We start from the raw sequence: 24,695 nt of genomic DNA, 5'->3' as shown, positions 1-24,695 counted from the left end.
TTTCTGACAAAAGGAAATCTTTCATCAAAAACCTCACAAATGTCAATTAATTGTTCTGCTGCTGCAGTAGTGAAAGCTCAGTAGTACCTTGGAACTTATTATTCCCATCCTTATATCCCTTGGAACTTACTATATCCCATAAAGGATACCATCTGCAGATTCGAAGGGAGGCAAGCTGGATACACTGGATTAGATTTGATTATGCTAAATTTTGTTAGAAATACATCCACTTGCACTTTAACTCACTCTTTAACCAATCCTGTTTACCCTGGGCTGCCTCCAGTTCAGATTACCCCCAAAACTCACCCAGGACATTACCAGCACAGTCAGATGCAAAGTCCTATCCGTTTGCTTTTACAGCATGTGCCAGGCAGGCAAAAACAAGCCCCCAGCTGGAGCAGCATCACTGCACCTGTGTACAGTGTGAGCAGTAAACCTGCCCACTCTGTTGGACTTAGGCACATACTAACAATTTTTGAAATAGGGCAGATTCCCACAGTCCAGAGCAGAGAGGAGGCCAGCATCTAATTGTGTATGCTCAGGTACAAATTTGATGCATTTAGCATCTTGGTAATGATTCATGCTGATCTGTGCAACAGAACGCATCGATCTCAGAAACTTTGAGACTTAGAAACTGTTCTTTTAAGCAAACTTGAAATACGTGGTGCTATATTTATTGGCATAGTCTCAATAAATACTTCTACATGAAAAGGCCTTACACAGTATGTGAGGCTGAGTTTGTTGAGTATCCATGTTTACCCAAACTCTACCTTTTTTGCTCTGCTTCAATGACAACGTAATCAGTTTAAGAAAGAGAACACCTTTGTGAAGCATTCTAACCCCTGCTCTTTCACATTCGATGTTACTCGGTGCATCACAAAAATGGTCTCAGGAAATACATCCACAATCAGCACAATTTACCTGCATCACCTCTGCCACCAAGAACTCAGCATTCACCCTAAGGTTATTGGCAGGAGAGAGGCTACCCTGGTTGCCCCTGAGAAAAGCCAGTTTATCCACTAGCAGAAAACCACCCACCATAATCAAACCACACAGACCATACTCAAAGCATGTGTCTCCCTCTCAAACAGTGCCTGTTGTTGAGAAAATACATATGAAAGAACACAAATTATTCTCCAGTCCACAGGAAAAACACTTCTTGTCTGCTCGCAGTCTTTCACAAATGAATTAGTTGAGAAGTGGACAATAATATGTAGTTCTTCTGTTTTCTTTCTTTGATACTTGGCTTTCAGTCACTGTATCATTCTTGTTTTTCCTCTTTTAAGTATCTTCTGAATATATTAAGTCAAAATATTACAGCTTTTACATTTGCATGCAGTAGAAATATGATATTGAACTCCAAACAGTTACAAATTAAATACTAAGCAGACTTCTAATTTTTAAGTATATAATGAATGTTTAATGAATAATTTATTGAATATAACTTTAGCAACCATATTTTCTCATCATATAAATTCTGCAATATTTCCCCTCACTGACTTTCAATTCTCCAAGCATATTTTTCTAATAAAATGAATAGTTAAATCATAGCACCATGTAGCATATTCTAGTCAGTGGAATAATAATGATAGCTATAACCATTGTCCTCTGATTTCTCAGACTCTCATTATAAATGGTAAGAAATAACCTAAATGCAATAAATTGAAACAAAGAGAGAGAGAGGGGAGGAAGAGAAGGAGGAAGAGAGGGAGGAGAGGAGAGGAGAGGAGGGAGGAAGGAAGGAAGGAAGGATGGAAGGGAGGAAGGAGAAAGAAGGGAAAAAAAGCAAAAAAAGAAAGAGAGAAACCCTTAGCATACTATTTTCTGTAGATCTTTTTCCTATATTAATTTTAGCTATTTTTTATGGTTTTCTTAAAATAATACTGATCCATTTGCAGGTTTGCTAACTCAGAGCATCTAAATGACTCCATCAAAAACTTCAAGCAAATCATCCACCTGATACGCAGCACTAAACCCAGCACATTTTCAAATGGAAATGTTATTCTTTAATGGGAACACATTATTATTTCTCTACTCATGTCGTCACATAATCAGAATTCAGAACATACTTTAAAAGCTGCAAATGACACCCAGCTGAACTCCAGGGCAGAATATTTAGGAGATTGTCAAGGGCTCAGACTAAGAATATTTTATGTGTTGAATCAGCTTGAGTCCTCACAGTGAAGGAGCACCCAGATTGTTAATAAAGTTTTAGCATTTGGAGCAACATTAGGAGCACAGATTACGTATTGCTATGAGTGTTGCTCCCTGCTTCGGGTCCCACACAGTCTCAGGCAAATGTAGAAATGTACAGTTTATGATCAACCCCGCTGGCTTACCAGGTTTAGAATGCATAAAATTAAACCTTCATCCAGGCTGAAATTATAAAACACATGTAAGGTGAGATAAATATCTGGAATCTAAATTCTCAGCTTAAATGTCAACAGCGATCTCCTACTGAAATGAACTACTAAAACACATCACAGATTCTCATCTCTCCTCCACACAAGCGCTGGATACCTTTCAAGAAACACCCTTTGATCAAACACAAGGTGCTCTTTTGTCATACAAGTTACTGAGCTCACTAACAAATTAGCAGCATGGCACTGAATGGACTGTGATAAATAGCCGGACCTATTAGCTGCTGTAATGGTAATTACTCATTTTAAGTTCCACAAAACTGTAAAAATGGTTCAGAAAAAATAGCAGCAGACATATCACACAAGTACTAAAGCACAGCTCTTCTGCTCAATAAAAGCACTGACAGTTGACCAAGTTAAACTCTAGGCAGCAACATATTATTCTTATTGCAACACTAACTAAAAGCAGCAGTCAAGGATTAAGGCTCTCCTGGGTACATCTCAGCCTCTCATATGGAAGTGCAGCTACTATTTTATGCTAATGTTTTCATCATAAATAGTTTGCAAGTGCATGATCTGACAGGGCTGTACAGTTCAGCAAACTTTTTTTTTTTTTTTTTTTTTTTTTTTTTTAAGAAGGAACATAATGGCCAAAGCATTTGTTGGATTATGCTACATAATATCAAATTTAAACCTCTAATAGGTGGCCCAGATCCGGGTGCTGAGAATGAGCCACAGTGCACTTCTAAGCCATCAGAGCAGGCTAAGATAGCCAGTGATGAGTTGGCCAGCATGAGGAAGCATAGGGCTAGCACAGGCCTGCAAACATCTGTTGTAGTTTCCATAGAAATAAATAGTAGGCATTACTTTCTGAGCAACCTACATATATAACTTCAATAGTATATTAAATAACGAGACATGATGAGTAAAGATCTAGAGATAAATATGTAGCTGAAGCCTGGAAAGCAGAGGAAAATAAAAATTCATAAATTTGTCTTCCACAATTTAGATGAATTCCCTTGTGTCGTTGATTATTATACAACCTATTTCATAATTATTTACAATCCATCTTGACAAATATGATTAGAAAAGATTTGCAAACTGCACTAAATGTTCTCATACAAAGATAAATCTTCAATAACATCCATTATTGCAACAGCAGAATTATCAAAGGGACATTAAAGACATAATGTCCAACTAGAAGAATTTAAAGCAAAACAAATACTCTTAAAACTGTATATAGCAGCAAAATGATGACTGATGAAATACAATAAGAAGCAAAAAGATATAAAAATCTATTTCACAGAAACCAGTATCTGAAGCTTTGGTAGCTTGCTGATCCCATTCCTATAATCCAGGTAACAATGAGTAGAAAAGACAGTTTCTATAGGATCTTTTCATAAAATGGTTTGGAATGGAGGTGACCTTTAAAAAACATCCAGTTTCAACCACTCACCATGGGCAGGGCTGCCAGGGCTGCCACCCACCAGCTCAGGCTGCCCAGGACTTACCCAACCTGTTCTTGAATGCCTCCAGGGATGGGGCATCCACAGCTTCTCTGGGCAGCTTGTGCCAGTGCCTCACCATCCTGATTAAAATTTTTCCCCTAATATCTAACCGAAATCTCCCTTCTTTTAGTTTGAAATCATTTGTCCTTGTCCTGTCACTATGCGATCATGCAAGAAGTCAGTCTCCCTCCTGTTCATAAGCTCCCTTTAAGTGCTGGAAGCCAAAATAAGGTCTCTTCAGAGCTTTCTCTTTTCCAGACCGAACACGCCCAACTCTCAGCTTTTCTTGGTAAGAGCTCACAAGAGCAGAGCAAAAGGGGACAATCTCCTCCATCTCCTTACTGCCGCCCCTCTGTTGATGCAGTCCATACAGCCTGCCAGACTTTATATGGCTTGTTATTGCTAAAAACCATGTAACAATAATTACAGACTCACACAATGGCTTGAGATAGAAAGGACCTCAATGGTCTTAAATTCCAGATCCACTAGTAATGCTGCGTAGTGCATTTAGAATCTAGAAGCCTGGACTAAGAGTTCATTCAAAAAGCAATATTTAAACAAATCAAAGTAAGTCAGGATAATGAGCATAGGTCAATTTTTAAAGTATTATCTGAACAATATTTAACATATAATTCTTCCCCATCGGTGTAAGAAATAGCTCAGTTTAACCAGGAGTCTGTGATCATCTGTTCCATAAGGAATTAAATATTTATTCATAACTTTGGCTGAAGAAGATGCTTTTTGACAGAGTATTACACTATTTTTTTCCAGTATGTGAAGTATTTAACGCAGAGCGCTCACTCAAATCTCTTCAGTTATTTGTTTTAACTGCTGAAAACACAGGATCATATTTTAGCTTGTCAGGAAGGATCTACCATCACTTGTGCAGTCTGAAAACCAAAGTATTTTAGAGAAATTGGGCAAGTAGGATGAAAGAGCTCAAGAAGACCTGGTTTTACACACTTGCAGAGAAATGCTATACACTAATTTTAACAAAACAGGTAGCACCTCTGTTTACTTATATTCGTTCCCTTTAGATGTTAAAACTTTGTGGTGTTAACAAATAATAACAACTAACTAACTAACTAAATAAATGGAACACAGGGAAAAGACCAAGCAAGACAGACGCAATCACAAGACCAAGCAGCCCACAGCTCCGAAACGGCAGATAACCAGCACTTCCAGCCCCAGCTCCTCGGTCCCAACAGTCCTGCAGCCCTGCACACCACCACCACCTCCCCTCTCACCCAGCAGCTCCTGAGGACAGCTTCTTCCTCCATCTCCTCTCTCGCAGAACTCTTGTTCCAATTTAGTGGTTTTCCTCCCAAAATTAGCTTTGGTCCACCTTGTGAACAATCTGTTTTTCCTTCCCAGGCTCAGCAGGATGCAGAAAGTATGTCAAGGATACAAAATATATACAGACTTTTTTTTGGGCTCCTACACTGCCTCAGTCCAGAGCACTTACAGGAAAATCTGAGTTTTGGACATCCTGGAAGAAAACTAGTTTGTAGCTCCTTAGGAAAGGTTCCTTTATATTGAGAACCTTCAGCAACTTCAGCCTGGACACAGATATCAGTGACCGAACACTAACAGTTCTCTCCTAAGACTGTGTGAATTGATTTTTTCCAAAGATTAATAATACAGCCAGTTGTGTGCCAATTTTCAAAGAGACAAACGCACCCTCCTGAAATGGAGATGATAACACCACTGCAAATTGATGGTTTAACTATTTTAACATAGAAAAAAATATGACATTTTCCTTCAGACTCACTCTTCAAAATGGTTGAATTACTTTTTCTGCAATTCAGAACAAAGGCCTGCAGTAAAAATCCTGCAAGGAGAACTGCAACAGCAACTCTCCCTGTGATAAGAATTGCAGATGAAACAGCCACGGAGTATGAAATCTGAGGCAGTCTTAATGGAAGGCTGTGCTACAAACTGTTTGTCGGTTCCTTTTACAGAGTGCCCAGGTGACCTTTAACCGTTAATTAGTAATTAAGTTATTTAATTACATGTGACTTTCACAGTACTTCTTCCAGCACGTCATTACTGTTGTCAGTAAAAAGAACCATCCAACTTCGGGCTCACTCAGCTCTGTACAGTTCTCATGATCTCTGCAAGAGGAGCTGAAGGTCACTGCCTCCACGGGCGATGGGATTTCACACTCGCGTGACACAAATGCAAATGGCTTCAGGAGGGAGTGCTCTTTGCCTACGGCCTCTGCCCAGATATTTGAAAAGAATGAGACTGCTGACTAAACACTCCGTGCTCTCATTGAATTTCCTAAGTGCACTGGGACTTCAGTGCATCTGAAAATTGCAGCTTTTATCTTCCACTGCAGTACCTCTTGTCCAGTCACCTGATCTGCAAAGCCAGTACCAGGAAAGTGGTAATGGAAATGCTGGCAAATCAGAATGGGAATGTTTTACACCCACTTCTCAGTCACTCTGTACAGCTAAAAAGCAAGTAGAGCAACAGGAAATCAGGCTTAGAGAATGCTTAATGGGAATAATGTTTGGAAAGTAATGCCTCCTGTTTATTTGTATGGAAACTACAAGAGATACAAAGAGCACAACAACATTACTTAATAGCATAAATTGTCAGCTACAAAACACTGTTTTTCAACACCATCACCACCATTAGCTGTGCATTTTCACTAGCAGTGAACAAGAGCCTGCATGCTGCACACATAACATCCTTACATTTGGAACTGCAGTCAGACACCTATGAAGATTTCAGCTCCTGAGTAGGCTCAGCTTTTGTAAAGTATAATGGTGGTGGATCTCAGTCAACTGATTATCAGGACCTGAGAACAAGGAGCTTTGAGCCTTGTATTTTCTAGACTGAAGAGACAACAGGAGCCCGATAAAATGACTATTAGTCTGAAGTTAAATTCCAACTCTGTTGGCCTTCATCAGTTCAAATTTTCCAAGAACAAACTCTGTTTCTTCACTCATCATTAAAGTAGCTGTTTTAAACAGTTGCTTTTGGTTGTAATACTCTTAAAACATGTACTGAAATCACAGGACAAAAATAGAACAGTACAATTCTCAAAGAAGCTCAGCTTTTAGAAACTCTCCCTATCACCAGATTTTCAAAAGTGAGCTTTAAAAAATGTTTAAAGCCAAATTATAATGTAAGGTAAACTACATATATTCCAATCCAAGGTATGAGTACTGACTGGGAGAAGAACTCACTGAGAGCAGTCCTGAGGAGAAGGACTTCAGAGTTCCAGTGGATGAAGTGGACATGAGCCTGCAATGTGTGCTTGCAGTCAGGAACATTAACAGTATGCTGGGTTGCAACAAAAGAGGGGTGGCAAACAGGGAAAGGGAGGTGATCACCCTCCTCAGTTCTGCCCTTGCGAAGCCTCATCTGCAGTACTGTGCATTACCTGTGTGCTGCAGTACTGCAGTACCTGTGGTCCCCAGCACAGGAGGGTTGCAGAGCTGTTGGAGCGTGTCCAGAAGAGGGCCACAAAAATGATCAGAGGACTGGAGCACCTCTTCTATGAAGATAGGTTGAGGGAATTGGGTTTGTTCAGCTTGAGAAAAGAAGGCCCTGGGGAAACCTCACTGCATCCAGTACTTGAGGGGAGCTTATAAGCAGAAGGCGCAGTGACTTTTTACATGGTCTGATAGTCACCAGGACAAGGGGAATGGCTTTAAACTAAAAGAGGGGAGATGGAGGTTAGATGTTAAAGGGCAGTTTTTTACAAAGGGAGCAGAAAGGCACTGGCACAGGCTGACAGAGAAGCTGTGGATGTGGCATCCCTCCAGGTGTCGAAGGCTGCACTGGATGAGGCCCTGAGCTGTTGGGCAGGAGGTTGGAACCAGATGATCTTTAGGGTCACCTCCAATCAAAGCTATTCTATGATTCCAGGACTCCATAATACACAGAAGAAATATTAAAGTCCTTACAAACTGTGAAATCCGTGAAGATACTGCATACTGCCACTTCTCAGATAAGGTACCATGTAATATCTGGTCATCCCAGACAGGTTATCACAAGCCAAGCCTCTCCTTTTTACATATATAAATATGGCCTATCAATATTTGTAGCAGAAAATAAGGAGATTTGTGGTGAAAACTTTCATTAGATCCTTGTTTAGATTATGTAACTAATATCCATATATTTCCATTTTCCAAGTAAGCAGATTATATAACTGTGGGCCTAAAAGATGATCATAATCTAAATGATCAGAAAAGCTGCAGATAAAAACACTGAAACTATTTCTTAAGGAATGTAATTATTGTTTCTCCACAATATCATTCTCTGAGTGCACTTCCTTAGCAATTCCTACCTCCGGTCTGGTCTGAACTTCATTTGTGACACAAGTATTTTTAATATAATGATTCAGTCAGTTCATTTATCTTTACAAATCTCAAAGGAATATCTTACTATGGAGAATACTTAGAGAATAAGCCTGCATGAACAGAGGCTAGCAAATTCAGTTTCGTATTGAAATAGATGAGACATAAATGCAAGCATTTTTATAGTACAAGCTGATACATTTTGTTGGAAATGTTTCCAGAAATAAATTATAAATGATAATTTTTTCATTCTTTCACATTTCAAAGCCACACAAAGAACCTTTATAATGAAAAAATTATGATTTATAGCCAAGAAAGAACAATACTGAGCTAAACATTATTCCTGACTTTCATTTTCTCTGTGCAACAATCTTCAACATTTCCATGACTGACAGGGTTAGTTCAGTGGGGAAAAGTGTAAAATGCTAGCACATATGAAGTTTGAATCTCTGAAGAGATGTAGGTACTTTGTATTCCATGGCAGAATACATTTTGCAATGCAGCTTTACCATAGGATCTCTTAGCACTGATTTGATACACTGCAACGAGCCTGATCTCTTCAATTAGTTTTATTTAACTTTTTCACTTCTTCCTTAATTAACAAAAAAGTTGTTACATCAAGGTTTTTCCATCCTGCCCCTAAAAGCAGGGTTTCAATATGAAATCAGTGTACTATAATGGAAGAAACACATTACTGATCCTTTGACATTAATGGAAGACTTGAAAACCTTCAAAATGCAATTGTGGGGCTTAAAATATGTTTATGCATACCAGTTTTGGAATGAGTGAGTTGGAATATGCACAGATAGGGCGATATTCAGATCCTCAATCTGAATTAGTATTTAGCATCCTAACCAGGTGGCCTGAGTTCCAAAGAAGCAGGCACCAGTGGGCAGTGAGGACACACAGCTTTTTGGAACTTGTTCAGTAGCTCAGGGCTCAGGCTGAGGTACAGGGGCACATTTCTGTATGGCCCTGACAGGGCTCTGCCTCAGGCTACCTCCTCATCCCTCACATCTGAGCTGGGCCCAGCTCTGGTGTTATACAGCTGCCCCTCAGCAGCTGTAAGTGAAATTACTGCCAGACTCACTGTCAGGGACAGAACAAAGTGCTACTTAACCAAGATGCCCGCAGGCAGACTGCTTCGACGCAGCCCATCCACCTGCAGCCTCCTCTTCCTTTTCTCTGCTTCTTCCCTTATGATTTACTCTATCCTTAATGAAAGAAAAAAATCCTTACATTTTAAATAAAGTATAAAAAAAAAAAAAAAATCACGCTGTATTACTGTTAGAATACTCCCAACTGATTATTTTGTAAAATTAATTAAATACAATTATTTGACAATGGTCCTTTATGTTTCTGATATCTAATTGGGGCGGCAGCAAAATTACTTGCAAAATCAACTTAAATACTTCATAGGAAAGTACTCGCTGAATTCAAAATGATGCTGAGTTAAATCCAGGGATTAGATCTGTGACAGAAAGGCTTGAGCTCTTTGTTTTACTACAAGAATCATGATTTCACCCACCTATTAAGAAAATTATGACTTGAAAAAAGCACGCTGCATGTAATGTGGAGATACAACACCATTGTTTCTGCTGCTGTTGATCCTTTTTGTCAGAAGCCCTCCGTGAAAAACTACAAATGCTACAACATACAGCTAAACGTCCAGAGAACTCAGAAGAGAAATTCCTTGGCGCGATTCTATCCTGCCGTGGCACTGTAAAGAACTAAGTGTCACACACAGTATCCAGTGGTATTCAGTTGAGCTAAACTCTGCCAAAGCACTGTGAGTTAAAAGCTTCTATAGCTGATGGAAGACTCAGACCACAGGACCTGGGTTTTTGACTTTGTTTAACACAAGTACAAGTGAGAGAACCCAGTGGGACAAGAGAAGAACTACCTCCACATGAGGCTTAGCATTTCTGAGGATCAACCTGATCCCAGGCATATATGCACAGTAATTTCTTTCATTACTACTTACAGCAAAACGTCAGCGAATATTTACTAAGTTTGTTCAGCACATATTCCAGCTGTCAAGATGTGAAAGGATAGCTGGGAATTTTTAAACTAAAACACTACTGAATTCAGTTTTCTACTGAATTTTGGAAAAAAAAAAAAACAACAAAGAAAGCCAGGTATAGAAAGTCATAATGCTTCTAATGGTAGTTCAATACTGTTAGCCCAGAAGATTCAATGGCTTATACTTTTAATTGGAAAAAAAAATAATCCTTTAGAACAAGAAAGTTGAATATTTCCAGGACAAAATCTATGCTAGCGATAAAAAGTACTGACTTAAACTGAAAATGAGTTCTAATGATAGAAATTTCCCTAAAATTTTAAAATATTAAAAATTATGTTGTGCTATTAATAATCAGCCTAACCTCTTCTGGAAGTACAAGTAACTACCAGTAAGGCACGAGGATACTTAAACAACAGCTCCTAGTTACTTCATGACATCATATCAGGAAAGAATTAACCTGATGCCCGAACAGCACTTTTGCTACAGCTGTTCTTCCAGAGAAGTCCCAGAGTAAAAGAAAACATGAATAAAGAATTAGTTTTAATGGCTTGTGTACACTTGGGTACAGAAGGCTCCATTTGTAATTTAGTCAAGGCTTTAATCAATAAAGCTGAGTATTACAGTTTTTGTTGAAATTGAAGTACTATAAAATTATTCATGTTCATTTACTTACAAGAAAATCTGTCTTCTCCAACTCCTACATGAAAATATTTTTCTTCCTAATTTCAACAAATCTTTATCTATCCTTAGATTCTAATATGTCACAATTAGTTTCACACTATTTTTTAGCAGTACTATATACAATAAAACATTCAATATCATTTTTTAATTCAAGAAATTTCAAATTGCTAATATTTACCATCATTTTGCTAGCCATCAATTAGTGTTACCCTGCATAAGTTTCCTAGCTTGCTTAAGGAAAAAGTGCGAAGTGCACCTGCTTGAAAGCTTCTGAAAGCAGTGGGGAAGGAGTGACTAAGGATGGGAATATGCAATCAGGAATTGGGAAAAGGCTGAGTCTGTCTGAGAAGGGCATTATTGACTTCTGCCAAGGTTAAGTAACTGCAAATTTGAAATGTTACATAGTAAATCCCTACAGATGCTGCAGAAAATCACACCACTTCCCTTTATCTCCTATGTAACATACAAGCACCTATGTAGGAGGTTTGGAAAAATACAACAAAGAATCTCATTACTATTAGAAATATCCATGGTCTTAAACTTCTGTATTTTAAAATATTGAGATACTTGCCATTCCATGTAAGTACTTTAAAAGCAGTGACAGCTTTATTGCTCAAGAACACATACGGGGAGAAGTGTAATATTTCTTATCCTTGCAGCTGAAATAGAGCCCTGTGTTCAGAGAAGAAGGCTGGAAGAAAATTTCCAGTCAAACTCTTTACATATTTAAAAATGTGTTTTCCTTACAGAAGATGTAGGTCTTCATGAAAGAGGACTTCTTTACAAATGCAAAACACATTCTCTTCCACTATAATATTAAGAAAAATAATACAAAGAAATGCAGCAATAGCCTAAAATCTGAGTTTTAATACAACATGTCAAATTTTGCAGTATCTTATTTCTCGTATGGCCACTCCAAATGTAATATTTTGAAAGCTCAAATATCTCCATGCTGAAACAGAGTGGAATTGCAAAGTCTCTTGTTTTGTTTTTATAACAAGCACTGCACCTCAGCCCTGAAATTTTGCCTTCCAGTATAATACCCATGTGTTCCACGGAAGTTAGACTTTCAGGAACTCTCTAACCTGAATGAAGCAGAGTTTAGAAACAATGACCTCTTTCTGATCTAATTTTGCTCAGCGTAACTTCAAAGCTGTTGGAGATGCAAGAAACTGGCACAAGTAGGATTGAAACCAGGTCCTCTATCTCTTAGACTTTACACATGAGAGCTCTGTGACACTTTCCCACTTGTTTGGCACCTCTGCTTACGTAAGCCATACACTGTTCTTGCAGCAGTACACGGAAAGCATGCTCTACTGCACTTCTTACTTCGTGACAAGAGCATATTGCTTCCAAACAGACTTCATTCTCTGTCAAAAACTGAACTCTTTTAGACTGAATTTAGTTTTGCAATAAACAAGAAGGTCATGCAATCTGCTCCAGAAGTAAGGACATTTCACATGTCTGTAATGAAAATATGCTTATAAAAATTTATATTTTGTAAAAGAGCACAACACAGTCAAGTTATATATATATATATATATATATGTTTTCAATGCACTAAGAGGCATCTCACAGGCCAGATTAAGTTTTTGAAAATTAAGGAAAAAGTTTCCTTAAGGAAGACAACTAGTGAAATGAGATCAGACCCAAAAACTTCAACTCTCAGGCATTCACTATTACTGGATGATCTTCTCAGAGCTCTTTACCCAGCAGCTGATCTCTGTGGACTTGTGAAATGAAATGACTATCTTCGTTTCCTATGTGTCCATCATATGTATCAATCCTTTCCCTTATAGAGATGATAAGGTTAAAAAGGAAAAAACTGTATCCCTCTTACAGGTTTATAACTATAATTCTCTCCTACATTCCAGCATAATTTGCAATTCTCAAACTGCTTTCTCAAAACCAATGTCAGGACTTTGGAAAAGCTCAGATGTAGCTCGCTTAACAGCTAGTCTTGCTGCTCAGGCTCAAACTGCTCCTCACAGCTGAACAGTTGTTAATATTTATTTGAGGGTCTGCGAAAAGATATGCACTCCATAAAGAAAGAAATGGAGAAGAAATTATTCTCTCCCTTTAAAGAACTCTTAATGAGCTACACATCAGACATCTCATTCTGACACTGCCATCCTTTGCGACTCCAAGGCCAAGTGTTTTGTGGTTGGCACTTTCTCTCTGGCAAAAGAGAGAGTGTGTAGCTAGGAAGGACACTGGGAAATCCTCAGGGTTGAGAAGGTCAGTAGGGCAGAAACAGAGTGATCTTAGGGGGGAGAAGCCCACCCTTACAGCAGTAGGTGTTTAAAATAATTAAATGCCATCATATCAGTTAAGGAAGTACTACATTGTAATACAAGGGAGAGCAATGTGTTTTTTGGTGTTGGTTGTGGGGTTTTTTTGTGATATTCAGGAAGAAATCACTTACATGGACTGTGTGTGCAGGCTGCTTAACATGGTAACAAGAACAACGAAAACAAGGAGGTAGGACTTTGCAGGCCTACCTGCAGCAATTACAAAATCTTCCTGCTAGCAGACCTCTCCTTCCCACATCTAGCAGAAGCCACAACTTCGCAAATCCACTCACACAAACACTGTTCCGGTGCTTCTGCTTCAGAATGAGGAGTGGGAGAGACACATGGATGGGGCTGAGGTTGCTGTCTGATGCTGTGAGCAAAGGTGAAGCTGGGCCTGGCTCTTGGTTCAGCTATGACTGCTGGGCCAGCTGCTACTCATGCATGGCACTTCAGCAAGCCTCTGTCACTTCAGCAAGGCCAGAAAGCAGGCAAAGTCAGAAGCAGCCAGATCTTTTCCCCAGCTCATGCAATTGCTCTTTTCCACTGTAAAAACAGGACAGTTCTCCATACTAGTTATAGTCACAGACTACCAATAGACCATGCTGATAGAGCTGTGCTCTACGTAACATGAAAACTGCATTTGGTAATTCATTCAAGATCAGCAAACAAACAAGGCATTTTTCCCTCTTTTTTTTTTTTTTTTTAAAAAAAAAAACTTTTTTCATTCATACATGCTCAAATTAGCTCCATTCACTGCCTGGAAAATCAGTACAGATATGACATTAACAACTGTTATCAATAATGATGCGTTTTCTTCAAGACTAAAAAGCAAAATTATCCAAATGAAACCTCTAATTTAAGCCAGATCCTTATGATGATAGAGAATCTAACATTCTTGTATGGTGGGATTGATATGTTTTGTATGTTATGTAAACAAATACGAAGGTTGCTCTGAAAGAAATGTCTCTTTCATTAAGCTGGCCCAAGACATCAGAGGCAGATGTTGGTGGTATGGCAATAGAGGTTGAACCTTCCCACCAGTATTTTGTTACACTTTGTTTCTGTGTGACAAACGGCAGCAGAGGGGTGGTCTGACATGGAAGTGCGTATTATTCATAGAACCACAGAATGACTTGAGCAGGAAGGGGCCTTAAAGCCCACACAGTTCTGACTCCCATGCTGTAGGCAGGGCTGCCACTCACCAACTCAGGCTGCCCAGGGCCCAATCCAGTTTGGCCATGAACGCCTCCAGGGATGGGGCATCCACAGCTTCTCTGGGCAGCCTGTGCCAGCACCTCACTGCTCTCTAAGTACAAAATGTCTTCCTAGCATCTAGCCTCAATTTCCTCTCTTTTAGTTTAAAGCCATATACGAAGCAAAGGTGTGTAATTGAATTCCACCATGCGGAAAGAAGGCTCCCACTGCCATTCATCAATACTTGCTGAACTTTTATGGAGACCAAAAAGTGGATGAGAGCCACAGAGAGGCAATGCATGGTGTGTTACAGTATACTGCATATATTGTATAGTGTATATTTCAGTATATTGTATATATTGTATATCATACATATTCAGTACATATTTCAATATATTGTTTGTATTATTTTGTACACTGTTTCTTTATGGTCAATTTCATCAAATAACACTGTTACTATTCCACATAGATGAATCTACTTTCCTCAAGGTTGCTATAAAGAATAAAATTATGAATAACCTGAAGTTCAGACCTTTCCTTCTAATAGGAAGATAAACTGTGTTGGGATTTAATCACTCTTTTTGATGAAGTGTATATAACTCTCTATTTGAACTCTGGGCCAAATTTCCTTCCATTCTACCCTATCTTCCACCATATTTATCAGACCACGGATGCTGCTAATTAACACATGAAAATTCAGAGTAAATTCACTAGCTCCAATCTTCTTTACTACAGAATTGATTTGATAGTAATCTTAATATCAAATAGTGAATTTTCTAATCCAACCACAATAGCAGATGAACTCTAAAAGGTTCTTTTCTCTCAACTGAAAATAAGTTATAATTGTCATATTTTAGATCAAGAGGACACATGAAGGTAAGTGAATTAATATTGACTTGATTCAGTTCAAACTGATGGTCCACACTGCTTTCATATTTAAATCACATATTATCTTTGGATTGGTAGGAAATCATTTCAATTAATCACACATTTTCTTTCTGACAGGGAAGTAACACCTATATCACAAATCCTATAATGCACTAAAACCCAAAGGCACCATAGACTTACAGCAAAAAAGGAACCTCCATTGAGACAAATCAACTCGCTCACTTCAAATTTCTTTAAAAATTACACGTTTTTTTTTAGGATCAGATGCTCTTTAAATTACAGCAGCCAACATGAAACTAGCATAACTAGAGCAATGATGCACAACTTAATACGAGAGAAATGTGGTCATGTGCCTACATTTAATCCAGATCAAATTTGTATTCATGTGTGATTCAGGAGTACACAAATCCGGTACTAATGGACATGAAACCATGGCCCTACAGATAGCCCAACTTTTGATACTGTATTGATGTAATTAACAGATCTTTCAATAGGCAAGTATTTTCTTTAAATATATCCAAATACTTCTCGCAGCTGGGATGTTCTTTTCCATGTAAATAAGAAGTTAGAAAAACTCAACTCCATCACAACAAACTTGTCATATACAAAGGGCTGTAAATGTGTGCTTGCAACCAATTCTAATATGTAAAACAAACACAATGGACTGGAACTCGAACCTCATTCCACATATATAAACTAGTAAAAAATAAGAAATCTTACCTTTTTCACTAACGCTTTCACTTTCAATCTCCACATCATCACAACTCGTGTACTCTGGAGTAGATGCCAATTCTTCTTCTGAGCTACTTAATGAAACCTGGCGCATTTTACCTCCCTTTTTTGTTTTATGGGGCTTTGGTGGTGGAGGTCTGACAGATTCAGACTGGTCTGAGCTGAGTGAATCATTCCTTAACATGGTCTCCATCTTTTCACGTTTCGTTTTCCGCACAGCAGAATTGGGATCCAAATGGTGTTGTTTCCTTAATGAATCAGAGCGCCTCATGTCCGGTCTTTCCAGAGGAATTGGACTCCTCCTAGGTGTAGGAGGGCTATGATTTGTGGTCCTCTGACGATTGGGACTTGGTCCCTGAGCCTCTCGAGTTCTTTCCATAGAGTATGAACGCTGATTTTCCATGGCAGCTCTGCGCTCAGACACCGATCTTTGCCTTGAGGGTCGTTCCATCCTCAGCACAGATATCCGCGAGTCTTCCAACTCAGTATTTGCCAATGAGACATCGCTGTGTCTCCGTTCATGACGTGCTCGGGACACTTCGGCATGGATGCGCATTTGTTCCTCATATGGTTGTGGCTTGACTGGATAACGAGCCAAGTTAGGATCACTTCTGTATCGTGCCTGATATTCCTCTTCTCTCCTCTGCCTTTCATATTCCTCCCTGTTCTGTGCATCCTCCTCTTCTACCGGATACTCCTTGGAACGCCTGCGACTCCTCCTGTTGGAATCTCTATAATCACCCAGTTCAGGCTCTTCGTATAACTGAGGGCCACGCTGTGACCGCCTATCGGAATAATCTGATGGTGACCTGGGCATCGCACTGTCTGATGTTGCATACTGTGAATATTCGTCTCTCTCTTCCCTCTGGTCGTATCTTCTGTTCTGTTCTCTTGATATTGATGGGCTTCTTTTCCTAAACAATCATGACAAGAAATAAGAAAAAGAATTTTGTTAATATTTCCCGTAGCACAGATATACATTTAAGGCCAACTAAATGATACAAAGATCGGCTAATGGGGAAAAAATCCATTCACTGCATTTGTTCATGAATGTGCTCACACAATTCCTGTACTAAAATAAAGACCACATGTTTATGGTGTATAACTAAAATAAAAAACAGCTTTATAGGAGAAATGTTTATACAACACCATGAAATACAGAATACAAATACTTTATTTTGCAATTGTAACTGATTTACAAGTACCAGGATTCTATAAGCTTTTGTACTCTTTTTCCAGCGATACAATCTGACCATGTAATTTTGTTTCATAGGATTGTATAGTCATGACAGAAATTAAGGCTGTGTGTCTCACTACATTAGTTTGATGTTTTAGCTTCCATTATTGCTTAAAAATATACATTTCATTTCCCACAGAGCTCTGATGTGTGCCAAGGGAAAAAAGGAGGATGAAGATCCAGTGGCAGCAGATGTCTAGCAAAGATCCTCAAACTTCCACCTGATTTGACAGAAAAATCCTTCCCATCCCTACTTCTCTTGTATCATTTTCTGCTACAGACCGCATCTAGCAATGGGCAACTTCTGAGGATAACAAGGAAAACAAAACAAAAAGAATTATCAACAGATATTCTTTCCTGAACACTGACAAACATTTGACCAAAGCACACAGTTTTGTTGTAAACAATATCTTAACAGGGAATCTGTCTTAAATATATAAAAAATATTACATTAATTCCATTCAATGTAGCATTGCTTGCTATTTGAATAGAATGAATTAATTAAAGAAGGAGGAGTGATTCATAAAAAAAACGGACTGAAACTTCAAACTGTGCCTGAATTAATCCAAAAAGGATGATGAGTGTTCAAAATTCTACAACCAGATGTGTCCAGCTTGGGACTCAGCACCCCAGATTCAGCTGAAAGAGTTACCTGTGGGAAACCGGAGCAAACATTATTATCATATTATCAGCCATCTGCACTTACATTTTGTTCTATCTTTGCAATTAAGAACCTTCACAAATGTCCACTGATCCTGATCATAGGCAGCAACATGGGGATCCTGCCCACTGTCTAGGCTAGAGAAAGAACAGCAAATACACAACCTGCTGTTCCCACAGCTGTCCTAAAAATGAAAGGCTCCAACTTAGTGAAGGGGAGAAGGAAAAGCAGGCCCTCATGGTGCCCAGGAAAGCATGCAGAAAAGGCTCTGCCTATGTACTTGCACAGAAAACTCTTCTCACAGCCAAAAAGGAAAGACTGTCTCAGCTCATCAAAGGAAAACTACAACTGCAGGAGAGGAGAGTGTGCAGAGGATGACTGGCCAGTCGGCATTCTGGCTTAGGTACCATACAGGGTTTTTAAACTATGCATGAAAGATTTGGACCCAGTCCAGACCAGTAAACATTAAAGAACTTTAGCCTTATAAAGGCACCTGAAAACGAGGAAACTAATTCAATCATGCAAAAGTGCAACTCCTCCTGAAGGTGAAGGATGACAAGTACTATAAGCATCATTTGGATGCCTATTTACTTATTGTGAAGTTAAGATGTCCTATCTGTCTTAATAAACTGTCATGTTTAAGACTAGCACAAATCATAACCTCTGCACATTTAAGAAAAAACTCTATGGCTTCTGCTACTGAGGAGTCAAGCTGAATTGTTCTCATATGACATAAACAGAGTTTCCCAAGTCTAAAACCAGAACAGCCAATAGAAATAGACAAGTAGGACAACATAATTGCCAGCACCATAGAGCTTGCAAAGACATATAGGTTTTCATTAAAACAAGAGAGATTAGAGGTAGAAACTTAGTTTAAGTTTCTAGTTAAGTTTCTTAGTTTTAAGAAGACGTGTATCTTTCTGTTAATCGGTTTTCAGTGGATGAAAAAATCACCACTTCTGAAATTAAGATACTTCAACTGCAAATTACAGATACTGTTGAAAATTCCTGCCATACCTGTAATGAAAATGTGCCTAGCTTCTCCTCAGTTCCATTCTATGCAATCACAAAATCTTTCATCTGTGCACGTATCCAATTGGAGTAGATGGCACTCAGTTGATAGGATCATCCACATAGATTTCACTGCATGATTGAGACAATATGTGTGCAAGTTCTATCTGCATATACTCTGCTTTCAATATTAAATGCTGGAGATAGTGAGTGTGCTTTATGTGTAGAGTTGATATATTTGCAGCTGCAGATTTTTGCAAGTATTTGTTCCTCAAAGACATAAAAACACCCTCAGCACAGTTTAGAAGATCACGTTCATAGTGAACTGTGTAACATATAAGACACTACACACAATCCAGTTTGATGAATCTAATGTATGCTTTAGAGTATACATAGTCTACACGGTTTTCAGGATGAAATATATGCATATGTATACTTACAGCAGTATAAATAATGGAGTAGTTAGAATTAGTTTGGCTCCACTTGGGAGATCATATATACATGCACACACATACATGACTACTTCACACAGTCCTCCTAACAATGTGTAGAGGACAAATCTCTGCAAACACTGCTACTTAAATGTCATGGGAGGAATGACTAAGGGTGAAAAAGATGGGATTTCTGCATGAGTAAAAACACTGATTGTACACTTCCTGCTTACACCAATGTACTTCTATCTCAAAAACATATATTTTTTGGAACTGTTACAAGACTTCTAGAAAATTGACTTTTTTGTCCTAGCATGAGCTATGCTAATGAGAGGAGGATGGGCCAACAGAGTTCTGTGTTTTTATACCTCTTACACAAATGATTTCCAACCACTTACCACAAGCAGTCATTACCTTTTCTTGCTTTCATTGCCAAGACATGAATACAGAACGACAGCAGTGGCTGACAGCAATGTAAAGATAAGCTGAGCTCTCAATCTACTCCAAACCTTTCATGGAAGAAACAGCCTTATACAGGTGCCCTGCACAAGCCAATATTGGGCCAAGAGGAAAAAGGACCTTCTGAAAATGCAACTTCAATCCTCAGAGGGTGCAGCCTGACAGGTAAAGTCACTACTGTAATTCCTAGCCTATGCTGACTGGGACCAACACACTTTCCTTCTAATTAATTTACTCCCTCCTGAAGAGATCCAACTTAACTACCAGTATCAAATGCCAGCAGATGCAATCCCATCCCACAGAAACAAATTAGCAGTACTCACGCACCACTGGGCCAGAATCTTGCTGGCTAGAGAGGGCTCATGCTGCCCTGCAGCCCTCACACCACAGGGCACTGCAACTCACCACTGCTTTACTGCTCACACGGCCCCCCCAGACCATTAGCACTCTTTTTCATTTTAAAAATACCTGCAGTGAACGCAGCTGTGCAGTGCACGTGGACATTTGGAACGGTGTTATTAAATCGTGGCAGGAGGCACAGTCTTCACAAAAACTTATGGTCAGTGACTGCTATTAAAAATCTGCTGTTATTTTTAGATCACACTAATTCTCACTCACCTTCACCAGCCTCTGTCTAATCCATTTCTCACTGTTAACTACCGCTAAGATACCTCAACAAAGGCGTTCCACGCCTTGGACACTGACTGCACATGCACCTGGACAGCCCAGCATACAGTGGGCAGCAGAAGCCCTGGGTGCCACAGCACCCAGCACAGCCCGGCCCCACCACCCACCGTGCACCCCTCATCAGCAGGGCTGCCCCATATCTGAACAGTTACTGCACCTCAAGGCCACTGAGACCACTGTCCCTTTGAATCAGTAATAAAACAAAATCTCTATTATGATTAGAAAAACCTAGAACCTACAAACCTACACAGCTCTCTTTCTCAGGCACAGTTTATAAAAACGCGCTTTTCAGATAGGAAAACTGAAATTCATTTTCTCCAACTTATCACTAATAATCATCATCATTTATTACCTGTACATGACATTTAGGCTTATAACACATCTTTCTTAACCTTACGCCAGTGGAAACCTCATTTGCACTGCACTACGAATGTCACTACAGAAAAGCAAGTAGCTTCACTGTAACCTGACAACGCACTTAAGTTATTCAATCCCTCCCCATGCTTCAGCAACATTATAAGTACTTGAAATATGGCACAGAAGAATGTAACACTGCTTTTTTTCATGGCCCTGATTTCAGTAACAAAACAAAACAGCCTAAAAATCTTTGACATTCATTTGTATTCTTCTTTGGAAAATCACCCTCCTGCTTTGTTTTACATTTGGGTAAAAAAAAAAAGAAAAAAATACACTCAAAAGTACCAAGGAATAGGCAATATGAAAAGGCAAGTTTTTGCATCAGATTCCAAAACCACAGTAAAAACCAGATCTCAGATCTTTCTGACTACTAAACGTGTTCTCAGGCCCATAGAAGACACACATGAACTGAAGAAAACTTTTAAGAAAATGTCCTTCTGAAGATACGTCCAAACGTACGGGTTCCTAAACTCACCTTGGACTTACCTAGGGTCAACCACAAAATCAGTAAGGGCTTAGTGGCCCAAGCCACCATCAGCTACTTCTAAGACCTATTTTTTACTCAGCAAACAATATACTAACTTGGTCTCTACTCCCTATAAATTAGGGAGGAGTAGTTGACTGGAAATGCAAAACTGAAGATGTTTGTCTTGCACGTACTGTGATCTTCCACAACGCTTTTCAAAATGTGCTGCATCTAGCACATGAAATAATAACACAGAGTAGGTAAAAACTCACATTTCCAACAGATATAGGCTGGTTTACTTAGCAATAGGGATTAGTGCATTAGTTTAAGAACCAATATATCAGTTTCGCAAAAGGAATCCATAAGTGATAGCTCCAAAACTTTCCATTTCAATTAAGTGGGTGAACTGGCTTGTTTTTCCTCAATAATTTTGCTCTGGGGACATAACAGAATACTTTCATCTTCTGCCTCAGAGATTTTGCCTCATGAGAAGTACTGGAGTCACAATAGAATATTTTTATATTTTCCCTCTAAACATGCAAGGACATTTTCCTCGGGTTCCACATACACTTTGTAAAAAGTGGCTCACTATGGCCTAATAAGCAATGGAAATCTTCCAGACTGGGGAAAAACAAATTAAAGTGAGTAAAAGGTTTCAGTGATGAAGCTGATGGTGAGAAAAGGGGAAGAAGTAGGTGGGCACTTGACCACCCTAAATACCTCCGAGCAGGCACGAAGGAACATTAGGACGTGTCAATGGACCTTGAAAAATAGTGAATACGTATGCCAAAGTACTGTATATGTATGTCTTAACTGTATAATTGTAGAGCCTGAACTCTGAGGGTGTGCTTGTTTGTCAGGTTGCCCAGTGCGCATCGTGAGGAATAAAGGAATGGCACTTTTAGCACCACACTGGAGTTAGAGTATTCTTCCTGGATTTTGGATGACACAGCTGGAATTGTTAGAAAAGCCATGCAAGAGACAAGGCCTCTTCTCAGAGACCTCATCAAACACAGCAAGCTCAGCTTTGTCTCTAAATTCCTAGACTGCTCCTGTTAGGAAAAGAGCTCTTGTGATCACATAATAATAGTCCCAAACTTCTATGGCTTCAAGCATTCTACTCAATAGGCAGTCAGGCACTTACTTCAGACCAGTGACAGGGAGCACATAACGCACTGCCATGCCACCACACAAAAACATTCCTAGGCTGCTAGAAGGTGAGTTGAGCACGCTGCTGATCTTGCCATGGAAACTTCTGAGCATGTAGGAAAACTCCCTGTGCCCAACTAAGATCCACCTGCCATTCCCAGGGACAGATTTGTTCTTCCACTGCCAGGTTCTCTTCCGAAAGGATTTCCCCAGACTTTCTTTGCTCTGCTGAGGAATCTGCAAAATGTTCCCCTATTTTGGAAATGTTTGTAGGAGACTAGGTGGTATTGATTCAACTTCTTTTCTCATTCTCAGCTTATGAATCTCCAGTTCTGTTTTTGCTGTGTCACACTGTGCATGGGAAATTATTCTGCATACACTCCAAGAGCAGCTATGGCTCCGGCTTAATAAGAAACAGCTTTTTCTGACTTCTAAGCCATTTCCATTCTACCAAGATCTCTTTCTGCTGTTGTTCTATACTGTCTAGTTTTAAACTACGCTGATCTTCTGATCTGTCTCTTCTCTTTCAGCTTTCAAGTTAGATCACTTAAACAGCCTACTCTGATTAAAAAAAAGAAAGGTATTTATCACATTTCCTGACCAATATACTTTTAAACAAGCTGCCCTCAAGTGCACTTAACACTCAGATGTCTAAGCAATTCATTAAGTAATGTTTGTCTGAGACATTACTTCATTTCTCATTTCAGCCATGCCTTACAAATTCTGTTTTATAGCAATCGTATTTTGAGCCACTAAATACCTTCCAGCAAAGTATCTCCAAACAATAATGAATTACGTTTACAATGATGACTATAAAAATTATGAAGCATGAGAGTAGCACTGCAGATGTTGATTCCTATTAGATTTTATCAGAAAACATAAGTTCACTGACTGCAAGCTGGTATCGAAGGGATAAAAGGGAATCTGTGGTAACAACACTGTTAACATAATGAAATTCACAGTTGATAACATCTTTGCTTTAAACTTGACATGACTGCACAGACACATAAAACAGCACAATTACCAGAGAACCACAAATTTGCTATACGAGCAATTCAGCACAAAAATCAGCATTGCAACTTGGAAGGGCTAATTTCAGTTTGTTGTGAATAGGATTTTAATGGAAAAAAAATGAGGAATCACAGAACAAAACTAGCAATTGTAAATATCCCTTGCTAATCTACAAATATTTAAGTAACAAGGATATTTCACAGCTGTTTATTACACCAAGAACATCATGGGGGGGAAAATGAGACTACCAGTAGAAACATGTTTGTACTCTTTTACTATGATTGAGTTTTTCAGCAGCCCTTACGTCATGTGATTTAAGAGCAATAAAATAACTGCATCTTACTGTTCATTCAGCTACACTCAGAATGCTTTCCTTTTACAAACAGGTAAAACATCAGGAGATTTTTCCTTACTCTACTTCGGAACATTTTCAAAATTAGTATTTTACTAATGATCTCCAGTGAGATACATAGGAAATGTTTCACCTATTTTCTGTAAGACCTTTTTGTTAAAAAAGCAAATTATGAAAGCAATGCTCAATGGGTTAAATCTCTTTCTAGAATAATTGGTCAGAAAATGCATTCTAGTGATTTGTGTTAGTACTCTCACCAAAGAAATAACGTCCTGAAGGGTGGAATCAATTAACAGCTGTCATATGGCAGGATTCAAATGAATTTAAAACCTGAGGTGTTGAAAGGATTGTAGGTCACATAAATATTGAAGTCGAAGAATGAGTTACTACCATATGGAACTGTTACAAAAAACGGGCTTAAGAGAATATAAAATACAAGTAAAATCCAAAATGCATGTTATAACATGCAGACATGTTTTCTTTATGAGAAGAAATCTAACTTTGAGAGAAATATTTCTAAACCACAGATAATACAATCCAATTTAAAGCATTAACTTAAAATGTAGTAAGTTATTAAAGATACATTCTCACATATCTGAAGCCTGTTTTTCAGTACCTTCAATGAGCTTTTTTTTTGCTAAAAATATTTCCCTAACCATCCCCAAGAGAACAAAAAACACTGAGCAATCTACATCATTTTCACACAACACATTCAGCACCTTTCTTTCCTGCTTTACCTTTTGATCAGCCACTGCACATCTGGGAAGGATGAAGCCTCGGGTTCATAAGAATACATCAATTTCTGTTCTGGCTAGGTCTTT

The 24,695-nt window shown here is 38.8% G+C and overlaps 1 protein-coding gene across 21 annotated transcripts in view; it reads right to left on the bottom strand.

Annotated features, from left to right (window-relative positions):
- The window catches only part of RIMS2 (regulating synaptic membrane exocytosis 2), a 433,643-nt gene that overhangs the window by 221,532 nt on the left and 187,416 nt on the right, over positions 1-24,695 (bottom strand). For all 21 annotated transcript variants that reach the window (XM_052704729.1, XM_052704718.1, XM_052704722.1 and 18 more), the window contains one exon: positions 15,982-16,907. In XM_052704729.1, the coding sequence (XP_052560689.1) occupies positions 15,982-16,907 (926 nt within the window). The remainder of the gene's footprint in view (positions 1-15,981; positions 16,908-24,695) is intronic.

The sequence above is a fragment of the Tympanuchus pallidicinctus genome, unplaced genomic scaffold, assembly GCF_026119805.1.
Source record: "Tympanuchus pallidicinctus isolate F22 unplaced genomic scaffold, pur_lepc_1.0 scaffold5, whole genome shotgun sequence".
Taxonomy (NCBI): domain Eukaryota; kingdom Metazoa; phylum Chordata; class Aves; order Galliformes; family Phasianidae; genus Tympanuchus; species Tympanuchus pallidicinctus.
The sequence above is the reverse complement of the archived record's forward strand: the minus strand, read 5'-3'. Positions and strand labels throughout refer to the sequence as shown.